Source organism: Ursus americanus, chromosome 22 (assembly GCF_024610735.1).
Source record: "Ursus americanus isolate L20-20 chromosome 22, mUrsAme1.1.p, whole genome shotgun sequence".
NCBI lineage: Eukaryota > Metazoa > Chordata > Mammalia > Carnivora > Ursidae > Ursus > Ursus americanus.
Window position 1 is genome coordinate 21,786,175 of NC_142148.1, and position 17,034 is coordinate 21,803,208.

Here is a 17,034-nt window from a genome sequence, read left to right on the forward strand (position 1 = left end):
AAACTGGCTTTTCTTTGTTCCTGGTTTTTCTTTCCTTGACAGGATGGTGATGTTGTAGCCCCTCTTATAACACCTCGAAAAGTGGAGTGGAATAACGAGAATTCAGCCCAGAGCCCAGATCACTTCCGGGAAATGTCCAAATTTAGACTCCGGCTCTTTCAGGATGACTCAGTGTGAATGTTTGCAACCAGTTGTTTACATAAAGCCTTCTTTCTTCCCTGTCCCCCTACAGTATTAACTAACGTAGGGAATTTGCTCATGGTGTTCTACAAATTTAGTGATAACTAGTGCTTTTTATATTTTGAATGTACACACATGCTGAAGCTAAGTAATTTTTATCCAAAGAAACAAAAAGGTATTAGGCAAATCTTGCTACACATGCTCTGGAAAGCATTACCTTGCCTATTTTAACCATAACTAAAGTCTTTCTCTATTAGTCTTATTTTCTTAGAATAACAAAAAAAAATTTTTTTTTACGTACTCTGAACTCTTAAGACATATGATTGTTCTTTTTAAAAAAAAAAACAGTTTGGAAATGAGAGAAGGTACACATAGGAATTTGAAGTTGGGACTGTCATAAACAGCCATGGTTAAGAACAAAACATAAAATCCTAGCCCCTTGAGGGAGGTACCCATCGCCTCGAATTTGAGGGCTATTCTTAAGCGATCTGAATGTTAGTGAAAGACCTTCCCTCAGCCCTTTAGCCAGGTTGGACTAAACAGTCGGAAATGAGGGCCTAGAATGAGCTCCAACTCCTGAGTGAAAGGCATGATTAATTGTTTTGAAAAGACCTGAGGGCTCCGGCCTTCTCTGAAGTGGGACATACAACTGCCTCCGGGGAGACCTCTGCCCGCAGGCTGTTCTCCAGGTTGGTTGCGGCCCCAGACCTGGGCAGCTTCTTTCTCCTGAAGACTCACTGTCCATGTCCTAAGGTCTTTCTCGCTATCACTGCTCAGCCTGGAGCAAAGACTGAGCTGCCTGGGATGAGATGAGTGATTATCCCTAGAATTCCAGGTTCCCCTCTGTGGCCCAGTATTCCGCACACTTGTTCTTTCCCTCCTGCAGTGGAGGTAAAAACTGCACTGTGGTTGAGCAGTTCTGTGCAGAAGGCCCCCGCCCCCACCTCCGCCTCCACACAATTGCCAGTTTTACAGAACTTCACCAAGAATAAAGTCTGGAGTTAGAGCCAAAGCTGGCGGTAGCCAGGGGATCCCATAGATGCAGGCAGTGGGGAAGGGGAGTCATAAGCCCTTAACATCTTATGCTTTGACACTCCCTTACAAAAGCCTCCATGGCAGGCCAGGATTGAGGAGCCCGCACTGGCTCTGGACAAGAGGGAGTGGAAGGAAGGGAGGAACTCAGACCATAGGCAGCAGATTATCCACAGACTTAGGAGCGCTGCTACCTTCTACTCTGTAACCAAGTTCTGTTCTGTTGATACTAGGCTGAAAAGTATTAGGAATCTCTGCCATTCTGTATTACCACCCCCTCCCATCCCCCCGTAGATGACCAAGAGTTGACCCTAATTCATAGGAGAATAATTAAGACCCTTCCCACTTCCACCATGATGCTGTGTGGGTGAGGATGTGTCCACATGTGGGCTCCTAGAAGCACAAGTGAAGTCAGCCATGGGGCTGGGTCATATCTGTATTGACCGAGGTACCTCTAAAACATTTAGTGGGGAGAACTGTAGGGCTCAGACTTAGTGTATCCAGACCCAAGGTCAAGAATGTAATATTTTCCTCCTAAGAATGTTGTATTTCTGCAACTCCTATCTTTAAATCATTGTGGTTTACTCTGGAATTTTACGGTTTCAACATTGTATCATTGTGCTATCTGAGAAGTAACTTGAATCTACTTTGTTTGCATCCTTTACATACAACTCAGCTGCACTTTATGCTCTTTGCAACTGTTTTAATTATCAGAACCGTGTGTCATTTACAAGGTTAAATTTTTCTTAACAAACACCTTCACTATTTGTATAAAAACTGAGATTTTAACAACTTAACATCTAGAGTTACTGAACCGTTGTCACCTTGAGAATGTAAGGAGAACTGCGAGTGTAAAAGATTGGGTTACCTCATTTGGGTGAGGGAAACAGCTGCAATAAAGCTTCATGAATGTATCTCCATCTCAAAACCAAAGATGTTTTCCTTAATGAATCCTCTCACACTTGTGTGCCCAGTCTGGACCCTGTTGTGCAAAGGAAACGTGTCTAGGAATCTACCCAGATGTTTCTGACTATGTCAATGCTATGTGGAGTTTGCAAGAGAGGGGATGATATTTAACAGGACTTATGTTACTTGCTTTTCTAGCAGGAGGCAGGCATTGTCATGGGAAGGGACATGGATGTTTCTTCATTTCCTGAGCTCATGTGTCAGGAAACCTATCTTTCCTCCTTTTAAACCTGCCCTAGGTTCCCATCTACAGAGATTCAACTTCTTTATCCAGAGAGGCATATATCGTTCATTTGCTGCTTTCATATCTTCCTTGTGAGATTTGCAAGCACCCAGTATGCTGGTGGCCGACAGGAAACCCTCAATGTTCTAGAAAAAGAAAGATGCTACTGGAATTTTTATTAGTTTCACGAGTTGAGCCCAGGTGTCTGTGGTTTGACAGTATTAAGTTAAAATGATTTCTAAAACATCCAGAATAGAATCCCATTTTTGTAAGATTATGTACATATATATATATATATCTCCATGGAAAATCATCTGGAAGGGTATATATGAAAATGAAAAAGTTAGTGTTTTGGGGGAGTGGTTGAATTTTAGGCAATTTTAATTTTTTAAAAAAGTCTTCTGTTTTTTCTACAATCAACATGTATTAGTCGTATAATTTCTAAAAAGAAATTTCAGGGGGGGTACCTGGCTGGTTCAGTTGGTGGAACATGGGACTCTTGGCCTCAGGGTCATGAGTATGAGTTTGAACCCCATGCTGGGCATGGAGCCTACTTTAAAAAATAAATAAATAAAAAGAAATTTCATGAGGGTCTTTGTGCTGCTTAGATGAGGTGTGAGTACCTTTCACTCCTTCAGAGTCACCTCTCCCGGAGCACTTTGCTTGCTTCCAGGACGGGGAGGTTTGGTCACTGCCATAGTCATCCAGGTTTCGGAGAAAACGGGCAGCCCTCGCTAAGGAGGGTCTAGATGGCGTTCATGAGCAGGGCTGAGCATTTGTTGCTTCAGGAACCTGCCCACCCCGGGGGCATCAGCTCAGGACCCAGGCCTCCAGCTCCTTGATGCAGAACTGCTCTTGCCGGGCCAGCACCTCATTGTTGAAAGTTGCGCAGGGGTGGCTTCCCCCGTGGTACAAGTCTCCATCCAACCACAGCCCAAACTGGCCACTAAAGAGAAGAGGAAAATCTCGGCATGACTCACCCCTGAATGTTGGCCTTCCAGGTCTATACCATCAGCCTTTGGCCTCACCATGACCACAGCTCAGTTTTGCCTGTTTCATCTTCCCTTAAACCGATTTATATCCAGAGTTCTTGGGAACGCCACGTGTTGTTCCCCATAGGATTTGGAGCATTTTTAAAAATAGTTAAATGATTCTAATAAATATATACAGTGGTGCACGACTGTCCACAGCCCAGTTTTAGAACATGTGGAGCTTATTAAAGATGGCAGTACTTAACCAAAGAAGGGAATCTTAAGGCATAGACTTCAGCCCAAAATACTTCAGAAAGCATCCATTGTAATCTCGTTTGACAGCAAACCAGGCTGGGGCTGGGAAGTGGGTTACTGCAAATCAGCTGGTGTGTTCTGTGCCAAACTGTCTCTGTAGAGGCTCTTCAGGGAGCTGGAAAGGCCAAGAATTCGCCTGGTACAAGTCAACAACTGCTTTCATCTTTGCCCTCATGATAAGATTTATTCTGCCCGAATTTGGAGGTCTCACCAGGAGTAAGGCTTTTTCTTCCTAACCCACTCATCCCCGCAACACACATGCATGCACATGTGCACGCACGCTGAGTTCCTGGGCAGATGCTTGCCTTCCTCCAGTGAATTATGTTCCCTGATCTAGCCTCCCATCCCTTATGCTGAATGCTGTTCCCCAAATCACATGCATTCAAACTAAGCTGTTACCAACTGTAAACACTTTGGAGGACAGTCCATGCCATCCTTTCCCCTCAGTGTTTAGAGGAGGCTTGAGGGGTTTGCCTGGGGGCCTAAGCAGCACCCGAGCAGTGTTGAAGGCAGAAGCCTGGAAGTTCCCCACCAGCCTCATCTTATCTGGGGCAGCCTAGCCCTGCATTTCCGGATGGGAGAGAGACCAGAACGCAGACTACCCCAAGACTCCAGACTCAGGGAGGACTGAGGCACGCACCTGCTGCTGCCCATCATCAGTGAATCCAAGTCTCCTTTCACAAAGAAAGAGTTGCTTCCTGTCCACTTAAACACCTGGGATGACAGGAGAAAAGCTGGGTTACTGGGTGAGTCCTGCCCTTGCAATTTGACTCCACACCACTGGGTGGCAGTGTCGTGGAGGGAACAGAACATCCAGGCCCAAGCCCTGGCCTAGCGTCAGGAAGTACCCTAGTCCCTGAGATTTCTTTCCATTCTCCCCAGATTTCACCTCCTCTTGCCTTCCAGTCTGAGCTCCCAAAACCCAAAACTCCCCTGTTCTAGAAACAGACCAGAACTCTCTGTAGCATCTTGGTTCCAAAGCTGGAGAGAGGAGGGGGAAGGTGCCAGTCAGGAGCCGGACCCTGATTCTGCCATGAGCTGTTTCCTCCTCTCTCGCTGGAGCCGGCCCACTTCCCCATGCTGCCTCATACTCCGTTCCTTAGCAGGTCTTGTGGGCCCTACCCAAAGACACACCCAGACTACCCCCATTTCTGTCCTGTCCATCTCCACTCATGCCCACCCAATCCCCCGCCACAGTCACTCCTTGCTAGCTCACAGCCTCCTTACGCATCCCTGCTTCCAGTCACCTGCCCACAGCCCATCTCCACTCTGCCATGTGATCAGATGTTACCATTCCTCCGCCTAAAGCCCTCCAAGGGCTCCCTGCTGCAATGGGAGTACAACCCAAGTTCTTGCTCTAGCAAGAAGCCCAGCTTGCTCTGACGCCTGCTCTCCTCTCTGACCTCTTCTCCCCCTTACTGACTGCACTTCAGCGACACTGGCCTTGCTGTCCCTGGGACACCCAAAGCTCTTCCTGCTTTAGGACCTTCACACTGGCTGATCCCTCCATTGAGAACGCTCTTCCCCCAGAGCCTGAAATGGCCCACTTCTCATCTCTCAGCCCAAATGTCATCCCAGAGAACTTTCCTGGGTCATCCTGTCTCAAGTAGCCCTTTCTCCCAGGCCCTGTTTCCTTTTCCTCAGCCTTTAGCGCTCTTTGAGAGGACCCTGTTCATATGCCGATGTGCCATTGCTTGCTTCACTAACATGCAGGCTCTGTGAGGGCTGTCTCGATTCCCAGCAATAGGAATGGGGTAGCTGTCTGTTGAATGAATAAATTATTCAAGAGTCAATCTGGCTAATAAAAATATTTTTAGGGGGCCGCAAAAGTACAGTAAATTACTGCCTGTAATTAGCTGTTTAAAAAAAAAAAATGCTGTGAGCAGCCAAAGTGTTTTTAGCAAGAAACTAGACCAAAAAATAAGCCCTGGGCTCAGAAGAGATGAGATAACAAGTGACCATGAAAAGACAGAACCATTCAATTCTGGCTCTACTTTCATGGAAGACTGCGACCTTCAGACTTGAAGGAGTAAGATAAATGCTGCTATAGAAGAAAGGAAGACCCTGTTAATGGAGCCATTTGGAATCATCATCAAGGAGCCACTGAGAATTCATAAAGAACACAAGAGGTGCCAAAAGACCAAAGACAGGCAAAGATTACCCAATCAAAAACCAAAAAAACCCCCCAAGAACCAAGATTCCATAACGGGGGCTGGGAAAATAGCCCCTCTAAAAATAATTCATTTCATGCAACGATTTTTTATGTTTTTTATTTATTTTTTAGCATTTAGTACCAGTCACTGTTTTATGTACTAGGTAGAACGGTAAATATAACAGACAAAAATTCCTGCCTTCATGGGACTCCCATGCTAGTAGGTGGAGGCGGGTAACTAAAATGAATAGTATGTGAGGTGGTGACAAATGCTAAGGATAAAAAAGTAGAGAAGGACAAGAAGCGCTTTCAAAGAGTGGAATGTTATAAATTTAAATTAGTTGGTCACAGAGGGCCTCTCTGGGATGGTGACATTTGAGCAGAATCCTAAAGGAGGTGAGACCTGAGCCATGTGGTGATCCAGTTGAAGGCCATCTAGGCAGAACAGCATGTGCAGAGACCCTGAGGTAGGAGCAGGCCTGCATGTTTAAGGACCAGCTCAGAGCTCATTGTGGCTCGAGCAGAGTGAGGGAAAGGAAAAATTACAAGAAACAACCTAAGAGAGAGGCCAGAAGATGTAGGGCCTTGTAGGTTGTTATATATATTTTTAAGATTTTATTTATCTGAGAGAGAGAGCAAGAGAGAGCACAAGCGGCGGGAGGGGGAGGTGGTGAAGAGAGGGAGAAGCAGGCTCCCCACTGAGCAGGCAGCCCAATGCAGGGCTCGATCCCAGGGCCCCAAGATCACGACCCAAGCCAAAGGCAGATGCTTAACCAACTGAGCCACCCAGGCGCCTCAGGCCTTGTAGGTTATTATAAAGACTGGCTTTTCTCCAAGAAAGGAAGCTTGGAGCTTGGAGCCAAGGAGTGACATGCTCTGACTTACTTTTTTTTTTTTTTTAAAGATTTTATTTATTTATTCGACAGAGATAGAGACAGCCAGCGAGAGAGGGAACACAAGCAGGGGGAGTGGGAGAGGAAGAAGCAGGCTCATAGCAGAGGAGCCTGATGTGGGGCTCGATCCCAGAATGCCGGGATCACGCCCTGAGTCGAAGGCAGACGTTTAACCGCTGTGCCACCCAGGCGCCCCTCTGACTTACTTTTTAAAAGGAACACTAGGGTGCCTGGGTGGCTCAGTGGATTAAGCGTCTGCCTTCAGCTCAGGTCATTGTCCTGGAGTCCTGGGATCAAGCCTCACATCCGGCTCCCTGCTCAGTGGGGAGTCTGCTTCTCCTTCTCCCTCTGCCCCTCCTCACCCCTGCTCATTCTCTCTGTCTGTCTCTCTCTCTGTCTCTCAAATAAATAAATAAATAATCTTTAGGAAGAAAAAGGAACATTCTAGCTATTGTGATGACTGAGGTTGAAGCAGTGAGACTCTTTAGAAGGGAATAGCAGGAACAAGGACAAATAATGATGGTGGCTTGAACCAGGTGACAGCAAAGGACATGGTGAGAAATGGTGGGTTCTGGATATAGATAGAGAAGGGAGAGCTGTCAGGATTCATTGACAACTCAGGTGTAGGGTGTGACAGAGAGGAATCAAAGACCCCCAAATTTGGTCTCAGCAGCAGGAAATATGGAGGTGTCATTAACTTCGTTGGGGAAGATGGCAGGAGGAGCAGATTTTGTGGGGGGAAAGTCAGGAGCTCGGTTTGGGACCTGTGAGGCTTGAAATGCCAGGCTAGAGGTCCAAGCAGAAACTCTGGGTAGTAGTTGGGTATATGTCAGTTTGGAGTCCAGCGGTAGAGGCCATCAGCACATGGATGGCATGCAAAATGGTGGGAATGGACGAGACCTTGAAAGAAACGAGGGTAGAGAAGAGACAAGAACCAAAAACTTTGCTCTGGGACCCTCTGATGTCAAAACATTGGGGAGGTGAGGGGAACCAGCAAAGGATCCTGCCAAGGAGTAGTCAGTGCAGTAGAAGGAAAATCCAAGAACTTTAGAATTCTAGTATGTGAGTACAGGAAGATAAGTGGTGATTAGAATCCTGCACGGGTTTACTAGAACAACGGACCCCTTTCCTGTTTCCCAGAAAGATTACCAGGCTGGTTGATGGAGACAATGCAATAGATACTTTGTGCTTTGCCTTTTGCAAGGAGTCCGTAGCTCCTTGTGACCTCCTTGTCATGTGACCAAATAATTGTGTGGCTGAGTATATCTATAGGTTCTTGGTCCATGCATTGGAGGGGAGGTCTCTCATAGCAAACAAAAACACCTGGAACTAGTTCTATCACTGGAGCAAATATTTCATGAGGACATGCTATGGCTGTGCAGAGGGATATGCCCTCCCTTACACACCCTGACCTCCTACCCATTCATCTGTCGGGCTCCTAAATGGGCGTTGTCTCCTTTCCAATTACTGTGCCTTTGCACGTGCTTCAAGAAGACTGCTCCCTATGCCCTTCATCACCTGGTGATCTTGTTTGTCCATCAAGATCCAGCTCAAGAAGCTCCTCCCCTAGGAAGTCTCCTTTGATCTCCCTACCCACATTTGATATAGGTGCTCCTCCTTACGGTTTCTTCCACAGCCCCTATCACTCTCTATCATGATCGCCTCTCCTCTGCAAGCCCCAGAGCATCTCCATCTGTCACTTAGAGAGGTAGCATAGCGCCGTGGCTGAGTTCAAGCACCAGGGCCTGTTTCTGCATCTCATTCTCATCACTGACTAGCAAGTCACTCAAGCTCTCTGTGCCTCCGTTTCTTCAACTGTAAGTGGGGCCAATAATAGTATGGACCTCATAGGAATGTTGTCATGATTAAATGTGCTAATTTGTGAAAGTCTCAGAACAGCGCCTGGCAGGTGGTAAACTAGTACCCAGTTAGCTGCTACTATTTTTATGAGTAGTAAAAGTAGTGTGCTTGGTGCCAAGCCTGCAGTGTTTTATTCAATAAATAGCTCAGAGATGGAAAAGCTTTACATGAGAGATGTGAGGGATTAGCCCCCTCCCTCCTTCAAAAGCCCTGCTCTCCGGCACCAAGTACCCTCTGACTCCACCAGTCTTGTCTCTTGTCTCTGTCACTCACCCATCTCCTAGTCACCAGCCACCACGAATTAGAGGCTTGAGCTCTGGCTCGCCATCCTCCCCTCCTTCTTCATTCCTGCCAGTGTCCTCAGGGAACTTCGCCATCCACACGGACCCATCCCATGCCTGCCCTCAGTGCCTTTCCTTTTCCAGTGCAGGGGATTTCTTACCCCCACCTCGGCCACTGTCCCTTCTGTTCACACCCAGGAACCTGTCCTTCCCAGTCTGTTTCCAATGCCCCTCTCTCTTGGATCTTACATTCCAACAGATGGCTTAGCTGGTGTCATTGCTCCAAGTCTCTGACCACAAGGCCACCTCTCAACTGTTGTTTTCGTCTTCGTCTCATTGTCCTTCAGCCTCCCTTGCTGCCCTTCCCCCCACTGGTCCAGACTAGGTTCTGTGGTCCATTTTACATTTCCACTCCCTTCAGCTTCTCCTTCCCTCTCTCCCTCTGTCACACCACCTTGGCAAAAGCCCCATCCTGGAGGAGCCCTCCCAGCCACTCTCTCCATGCCGGAACCTGAGGAGCCAAACGTAGCTGGAGGGAAACACATGCCCAGGGGACTAGCTTGCCTTTAAACTGATGCTCCCCACCCCCAGGTCACGCTGCCTAGCTGTCCTTCTGTTTCTCTGGTTCTCTCTGGTAGGCCTCCCTCTCCACTCCGTAATGATGATTTGATACCTTCTCTCTGCTCAGTCTGTATGCTCTAGCCCCCAACCTCACTCTTAGCCAATGACCTCAGCCCACACTTTAAAAGAAGACTGAAGTCACTGGATGTGTCTGTCTTCCTTGTCCCACCTGTACACCCACAGATCTACCTGCACTTGGACCCGTCCTGTCTTTGCAGCCTGCATTGGGTGAGCAACACCCCTCTTCCTTTATGAGCCAGTCTGTGGTCACCAGGGACCTACTGGGCACTGTAAGAAATGAAGATGGGCAGGGCCAAGGGGGACATGCTGCCCACCACTGGCCTGTCCCATTCCCTCTGTGGAAAGAGGGAGGGATACCAGGCACCCCACATGGGGGATAGAGCTAGAGGCCACTGGGGCTTCAGGATCTTTGTTATAGCCCTCCTCCCCCCTCCCTAAAAGGTTGGGAATATCACCTTTAGCTGTGGGGAGAAGGAGAAGAGGAATGTCTCTCCAGTACCATAGAAGCCTTTGCTGAGTCGAATGGCTGAGGAAGAGAAGGCTCCAAACATCTGGAAAGCAGAAGAGTTTGCTGTGGCAGCTGGAAGGGAGTGGAGGCAGTCCCACTCTCCAGGCTTAGTAACACAGGCTCCCCTAGTGGGGCACCCAGGGAGCCTGGGACAGAGCTGGGGGGTGGGAAGGGCCACACGGGCCCATCAATGCATGTCATTTCCCTGAACACTCCCAAGGAAGACCTCTTGCTGGTGTCCTCCGATATTTTACACACTCTTCCAGCTGAGCCAGCCAGGGGCCCCATACATCTGTTTTGTAAGCTGCTTCCCCCTTCACTTTTCTTTATAAAAGTTCAAACACACAGAAAAGTAAAAGCACGGTACATATACCCTCCATGTGCATTCAAAATTGTGAATGTGCTTGCCGTATTTACTTTCTCTCTCCTTATATTTTTTGCTATTCTGTTTGAAAGTAAGTTGCAGATATTATAACCCTTTTACCCCTAAATAGTTCAGCTCCTAAGAACGGGGATTTTCTCTTGTATGACCACAATACTATCATCTCACCTAAGAAAATTAACAGCAATTCCGTAATATTATCTAGTATCCAGTTCATAATACATTTTCTCCATTGGCTCTGAGTGCCTTTCATATCATGCTTTAAGAACAAACACTTGGGGCGCCTGGCTGATTCAGTCGGTGGAACATGCAACCCTTGGTCTCGGGGCTGTGAGTTCGAACCCCATGTTAGGTGTAGAGATTGCTTAAAAAATAAAGTCTTAAATAAATAAAAATAAAAACAACACTTTTAATAGCTATGGATGTTCATCATTTTTCTTCCCAGGCTTGGCAGTATTTCACTATGTAGCAGAACCAGAGTTCACTTGACCAATTTTCTCCGGTGGGATAGTTGGTGGACTGCAGATTTTCCCTCTTTTACAGAGTGTTGAGGGGCAGAGGCAGGGCCACTGGCAGGCAGCCATGGGGAATAGGTTTTGGCTTACTATAAGGAGTAACTTCCTCATAGTCAGCGGCACTCTGCCAAGGAAGGGACGCCATCCTGAGGAAGTGAGCTCTGCGGCCTTGAGGTGGAAGGTCCTTGGATTGGCATCTTGAGGACGGAAGGGGTTCCTGCCCACTGAGGGTCCTCGGGGACCCTGGAAATCTCTCCCAGCTCTAACATGTTCCTCCCGCAAAAGAGCAATTGAAACCAGCATTTACCCCCTCCCCTGGCCCCGTCTAGAGAGCCTGGCAGAAATCCCCCTGTTGGCGAGGCCACCTGGATCTGAGACAGCACCCTCCCAAGGTCCGTGCTGTAAAATGTAGGCCCTTCCTGTGGCTGCCTCCCGGCTTTCACTCTTAGCCCCTCCAATCCATTCTCCTGCCAACAGGGGGATGTTTTCAAAGCATAAACGGATCACTAAGGTGTAGAGCCCCCACTTAAGATGTCTCCCCCGTTGATTATTTGCTTCAGCTCTGGCCCGCCTCCCTATTAGGCCTGTAGTGCCAAGAGGGCTGGAACCAGGTCTGTCTTGACCTTGTTCTCGTCCACATCTAAGCTGGCACATAGAAAGAGCTTAATATACACGTGTTGAATGGATGAATTAGGGAATGAATGAAGGAAGGAATGGCTCTGAATGGGGGAGGTCTCAAAGTCATATCATTGTCCATGACAAGTGACGAGCTACCACCCCTGCCTCCCACCCCTAAGGCTACCCTGGGGCAGGGCCCGCAGGCGTGTGGTTGGGCACCCCCAGGGCTTCAGGTTGGGGCCCTGGCCCAGCTCACCTGCCCATCCTGGTCCCTCAGCACCAGCAGCACCGGCCCATTGTGGCCTTCCATCTGCCTGTACAGGCTCTGCAGGCTGAAGCCATCTCTCGACGTACAGAAGGCCAGGCTCCAGGGATGTCCGGTGACTCTTGCGGGGAGGTGAAGGCTGAGCTAGGGACAGGGCTGGAGGTGAGTGAGGGATCCTCGTCCTCCCCCGCTCCTGCCACCCTATCCTCAGGGTCCCAGAAGGACTGAGGCTGAACAGGCCCCACTCACACAGGCGTGGTGCTTTATGGGTGGCAGAGGAGTTTACTGTTTCCAAGGGCCCTCAGAGAGGATTATTATTCTCATTTTACAGTTGAAGAAAATGAGGCTCAGGGAGGTGAAGCAACTTGCCTCAAGCCCACATGGGGAGTAAGTGGCAGAGCCAGGATTGGAACCAAGGTCAGGTCTCCCTCAGGGCTCTCTCCCTTGGTCACCTTGGTCGCTAGAGGCTGGAGAATAGATGAGATGCTGAATCCTGTCCCCTAATCCTCCCCACTTCATCCTTCTACGCTCCTCCCAGCTTTGGGATGTGGCAGGAGTGACCCCAGGTGTCCCTGGACCTGGCTGGGGTATGGCAGGAGGGTGGGACCCTGACGCTCCTGGCACTGTGCCCGAACCTGCCTAATCTCGGAGGCTCCAAGAACCTGGCTGGCTTCTGCCAGCTGGGGCTCTGCGGGATCTTCAGGAGCGGGAGCTGAGGCTGGGGCTGGGACTGTCTCCTCTTCCTCTTCCTCACCCTCCTCCGCAGATAGCGTGTCCTCCACCTGGCTGGGCTGTGAAGATACAAACAGGGACAAGGAGACACCAGCTTCCATGTCTCTGGAGCCCAACAGCCTCGGCTGCCTCATCACCCCGCTCAGACCCCTGCCACCACCAGCCCAGCCAGAGGAGGATGGTGCCCATGACGGACAAGGGCCACCCATGCCTGCGACCGGTTCCCGCCCTGGCCCGTGCCAGCCGAAGGTCAGAGGTACACATGCCCATCAGATCGGGCCACGGACTCCGTGGTTTGTCTGCCCGCCTGCTCTAGATCCAGAGTGGGTGCCAAGGATCAAATTCTAAGCTCAGGGACAAGAGAGAAGGGCAGGTGGCAGCCCAGCCCAGCCCTGAGAGCTGCAACCGTGTATGTCTGCACTTGAAACAATGATGATAAAATCAATAATCATAACGATAACAATATCGAGAGTGGCCGATGTTGGTCAGCACACCCTTGACCAGGCCTGGCTGAGTGCTTGCTGTGCACAATCTCTCTGTATTTGCCCAAGAATCTGAAGAAGTATGTGCTCCTTACTATCCTTATTTTACACAGAAAAAAAAAAAAAAATGAGGGCCAGAGGCTTCCCTGTCAGCGAGCGAGATAAGCCGTGTAGCAGCTGAGAAAGCAAGTGCAGGTTTGTGTAAGATGTGTGTTCGTTCATGTGAAGGTGTGTATCGGCTTAAAATAGACTTGTGTTGGCCAATCAGCGTGAGAAGGTGTTGAGTAACCTTGTGTGTTGACCTGTCAACATGTTTGTGAGTGTGAGTTGGGGTTGTGTAAATATGTGTGTGTGTCAGTGTGGACGTGTGCTGGTTTATGCACTCCTTCAGTTGAGCTTCCACTCTGGACCAGACTGTATGTTTGAGGGTGTGTGCGTGTGTGTGTGTGTGTGTGTGTGTGTGTGTACACGGGCGGCACACAATGACTTGGGGACTTTTTCTAAGGAGAGGCCTCCTCCCGAATGAGAAATGACCAGGACACTGCTTTCCTGTTCCCCAGGTTCAGGTCTAAGCAGGGGTCCTAGCTGAGTGGGGCTTCTGGACAGAGCTTCATGTGGCTGGAGACAGTGCTCTGTGCTCCTTAGGGTCTCAGGACCATGGGGTTGGGGCCCTGAGTTCCTGAACTCTGAACTCTGGGCCTCTGGGAGAGGGACTTGGAAGGGGAGCAAATCACCCGCCTGCATCCATTCCTAGCCCAGACCCCACCCTCCCAGAGATCTGGCCTCCCCCACCTTTGCTAATCTGACCCTCCCGCCCAAGCTGGGCCCCTTACCAGCCGAGTGTAACGCCAACGGAGACCTTTCATTCCGTCCGAGCCCGGAGGCTGGTGGTAAGTAAGAGTCCTCAGCCCTCCCAGGGGAGGAAGCACTGCGGGCCAGGCCTGGAGGTGAGAGGGAGAGGCCTGGGGCACACCCTGCTAGCTCCAGGCCACCCACCTGCCCTTTGCTCTCTCTCTCTCCCGTCACTCCCAGGATGAATCGTCACTGGGTAGGTCTGTGAGATCGGTTACCCTTGACACTCAAGGCCTCACTTGGAGTTAGCAACACATATTAACCATACACAGTAAATTCTAGCCGATTCCCTTCCATCTCCCTACCCTTCTGGAAGCTTGGCCTAGAGATTCTGGCCCTTTGGGCAGATCCCTGAGCTCTAGGCTGGGGGTCTGGAGCCTCTGGTTCTCTCTCTGACCTTGGATAAGTCCCTTGCGTCCTTGGGCTTCAGTTTTCCCATGAAACATGTTGGACCAGATCATCTCAGAGGCCCTCACGATACTGACTGCAGGCAGTTCAGTTCCCTCCCAAAGCCAGTGAGTGAATCATAACAGAAGCTCAAAAGGAGCCAAGACTAAACCAAGAACAACAACGAACAAAATCTTCATTTTTTTTAAATCTTCCTTTTTCTAATTTAAAAAGTAAGGCATGTATATTATAGAAAGTTTGAGGAATCTAGAAAAGAATAAAGAGAGATACAAAAATATTCATAATTCCATCTCTCAGATATAAATTCTCAACCCTTATGTGTATTTTTCCAGTCTTTTTCATTTATTTCATTTATTTAATATATATATTAAATGTGTATATATATATAGACACACATACTTTTATAAATAGATTATACCATGTATAATTTTATGAAGTGACTTTTCCACTTAAGAATTTTCCAATGGCATTCAGCACCCTTTGAGCATATGATTTTTAATGGCTACATATCATCATAGGATATATCATTTATTCCTCAACTTTTGGAGATTTTGTTTGCTTCTAATTTTCTGTGATTATAAGCAAAACTGTAATGAAATTCCCTGCTCATTAATCTGATTATATCCTTTACGATAAATTTCGAAAGTTAAATGCTGGATCAAAAGGCATACACATAGTTCTTTTTCTTCTTCTTCTCCTCCTCCTCCTCCTCCTCCTCCTCCTCCTCCTCCTCCTCCTCCTCCTCCTCCTCCCCCTCCTCCTCCTCCTCCTTCTTCTTCTTCTTCTTCTTCTTCTTCTTCTTCTTCTTCTTCTTCTTCTTCTTCTTCTCTCTACACCCAGTGTGGGGCTCTCACTCATGACCCCGAGATCAAGTGTCGCATGCTCCACTGACTGAGCCAGCCAGGCATTCCCATATAGTTCTTTTTTTTTTTTTTTTTTAAGATTTTATTTATCTGAGAGAGAAGGAGAGCGAGCACACGCTGGAGGAAGGGCAGAGGGAGAGGGAGAGGGACAAGTACATTTCCCTCCGAGCAGGGAGCCTGACGTGGGGCTCAATCCCAGGACCCCGAGACCATGACCCAAGCCAGATACTTAACCCACTGAGCCACCCCGGCGCCCCCATAGTTCTTGATAATGTTTCACAAGGCTTCCTGGTGCTTAAAGCTGACCCATCTCAAGGTATCTTTAGTGAATCTCAAGGTAATATATTTCTTATCACCAAGTTTTATAACCTTAAATTACAGATAAGGAAATGGCCACTCAGAAAGTAAAAAAGACTTACCACAGCCACACTAGTATAACACGGTGATGACGAGTATAGGCTCTGGAGTCAGGGAGTTCAGATCCTGGTTTTGCCACTTCCTTGCTATGTGACCTTGGGCAAGTTACTTAACGTCTCTGGGCTTCAGTCTCCTCTTCTGTGAAATACTAGTATCCACCTAATAGGGCTGTTGTACGAGTAAAAGAACCTAATGCCCGGGGCTCCTGGGTAGCTCAGTCAGTTAGGCATCCAACTCTTGGTTCTGCTCAGGTCATGATCTCATGGATGGAGCCCTGCTCAGCGGTGAGTCCGCTTGAAGATTCTCTCCCTCTGCCCCTCCCCCCACTCGTGCATGCATGCACTCTCTCTCTGTCTCTCACATAAATAAATAAATCTTAAAAAAAAGATAATGCCTGAAGAACTAGGATGCTAGGCGCAGTCTCCATCCTTCTGTTATCAATTCAATGAGATAATCCAGAGCACCTGGTGTTTGGTGAGCAGTGGGTAAATGACAGTGCTTACTGCTGCCCCCCCCCCCCACTGCCTCTGAGAAATCCAGGGCTCAAATTCCCGACATGTGACAACTTGGTCTCCACCTGGGCTCCTCTGGGACAGATGGTCCCTTGGTCACTTAGTGGGGGGTAGGAGCAGCTCAGCGGGGAATAAAAAGGCAGGAACTATGGAAGAATGTACTTACACTGCAGAGCCTTGGCTTCTGGCAACCTCCCCCCGACAGTCCAGCCAGAGGGTTTCCTTAGCGCATCTCCCAGGCTCCCCAGAGAGAAGGCCACTTCCAGAACCAACTCTTCCACCTGGCAGTCTGTCCGAAGCAGCTTTAGCTTTGCACCCTGGTCCCCCCTGGCAGCGGCTGGCCTCTCTGCCCCAGCCAGGCTCCAGGCACTTCTCCCCGGCTCTTATACCTGCCCAGAGGGCCGCCGGCCTTGGCCCTGTGCCCACTCCTGTTCTGGTTGGGAAGCCTGGCAGTGATTATCGTCCATCAGAAACTCAAATCCCATAAACACACACAAACAAGACCTTGTCACCCTCTGACCTCCACTCCACTCCCACCAGAGATGGAGGACACTGAACTCCTTTGGTTCTTGAACTCCTCTCGTCACAGCTGCCCGGTGCCACCTGGTCCTGAAGCCCACCGTGAGGAAACTTGCTTTATCAGGTACAAATGCTACAGGAAAAGGCAATGCTATGGGATTCTCCATCGGTCACCCCATGCTGTGGGGGAAGCCCAGGGATGGAGGCAGAGAGAAGCAGTCCTGCTCTGTCCTGGCTTGTTTCCCCTCTCTCTGATGGGGGGATGATTCTTTCCTCACTGGCTTGTTGTGACAGTGTGTGAGATCATGCACGGGAAGCCCAGTGTTTGGCACACAGTAGGCACTTTGCCCACGGGGGTTACTTTTCTGTCTCTGGCTCATAGTAGGATTCAGTGAATGCTGTGTTGTCAAATCACAGAACCTCAAGTTGGAAGGGGCTTCAGCTAA

General features: G+C 48.9%; 2 protein-coding genes across 6 annotated transcripts in view; one reads left to right on the forward strand and one right to left on the reverse strand.

Annotated features, from left to right (window-relative positions):
• The window catches only part of SAMHD1 (SAM and HD domain containing deoxynucleoside triphosphate triphosphohydrolase 1), a 56,402-nt gene extending 46,322 nt beyond the window's left edge, over positions 1 to 10,080 (forward strand). Inside the window, exon 16 of one of the 2 annotated variants that reach the window (XM_045804560.2) lies at positions 9,957 to 10,080. In XM_045804560.2, the coding sequence (XP_045660516.2) occupies positions 9,957 to 10,019 (63 nt within the window). In that variant the 3' untranslated portion in view covers positions 10,020 to 10,080. Of the gene's footprint in view, positions 1 to 42; positions 2,127 to 9,956 lie in introns of those variants that run through there. The other variant, XM_045804559.2, reaches the window with a different exon arrangement.
• Positions 2,561 to 16,721, reverse strand: TLDC2 (TBC/LysM-associated domain containing 2). Of its 4 annotated transcripts, XM_045804562.2 has the most exons (8): positions 16,236 to 16,721; positions 15,560 to 15,725; positions 13,851 to 13,958; positions 12,439 to 12,594; positions 11,795 to 11,947; positions 9,971 to 10,066; positions 4,328 to 4,401; positions 2,561 to 3,347 (listed from the first exon to the last, which is right to left on the reverse strand). In XM_045804562.2, exons 3-8 carry the CDS (start codon positions 13,881 to 13,883, stop codon positions 3,212 to 3,214), a joined length of 648 nt encoding a protein of 215 aa, XP_045660518.1. In that variant the 5' UTR covers positions 13,884 to 13,958; positions 15,560 to 15,725; positions 16,236 to 16,721; the 3' UTR covers positions 2,561 to 3,211. The 4 variants fall into 4 exon arrangements, with proteins under 4 accessions (XP_045660518.1, XP_045660519.1, XP_045660517.1 ...); XM_045804563.2 differs by lacking the exon at positions 15,560 to 15,725; XM_045804561.2 differs by having other exon boundaries at positions 15,560 to 16,721.
• Between the last annotated feature and the right edge of the window lie 313 nt (positions 16,722 to 17,034).

What these genes read in the sequence shown, in the direction of transcription:
- TLDC2 (XM_087853603.1), bottom strand. Translation starts at nt 12,744, where the DNA reads ATGGGTGGCCCTTGTCCGTCATGGGCACCATCCTCCTCTGGCTGGGCT. An exon ending in TGAGGGACCAGGATGGGCAG is followed by an intron (nt 10,067 to 11,794) that starts GTGAGCTGGGCC and finishes TCTGCTTTCCAG; the next exon opens with ATGTTTGGAGCCTTCTCTTC. An exon ending in CTGATGATGGGCAGCAGCAG is followed by an intron (nt 3,348 to 4,327) that starts GTGCGTGCCTCA and finishes TCTTCTCTTTAG; the next exon opens with TGGCCAGTTTGGGCTGTGGT.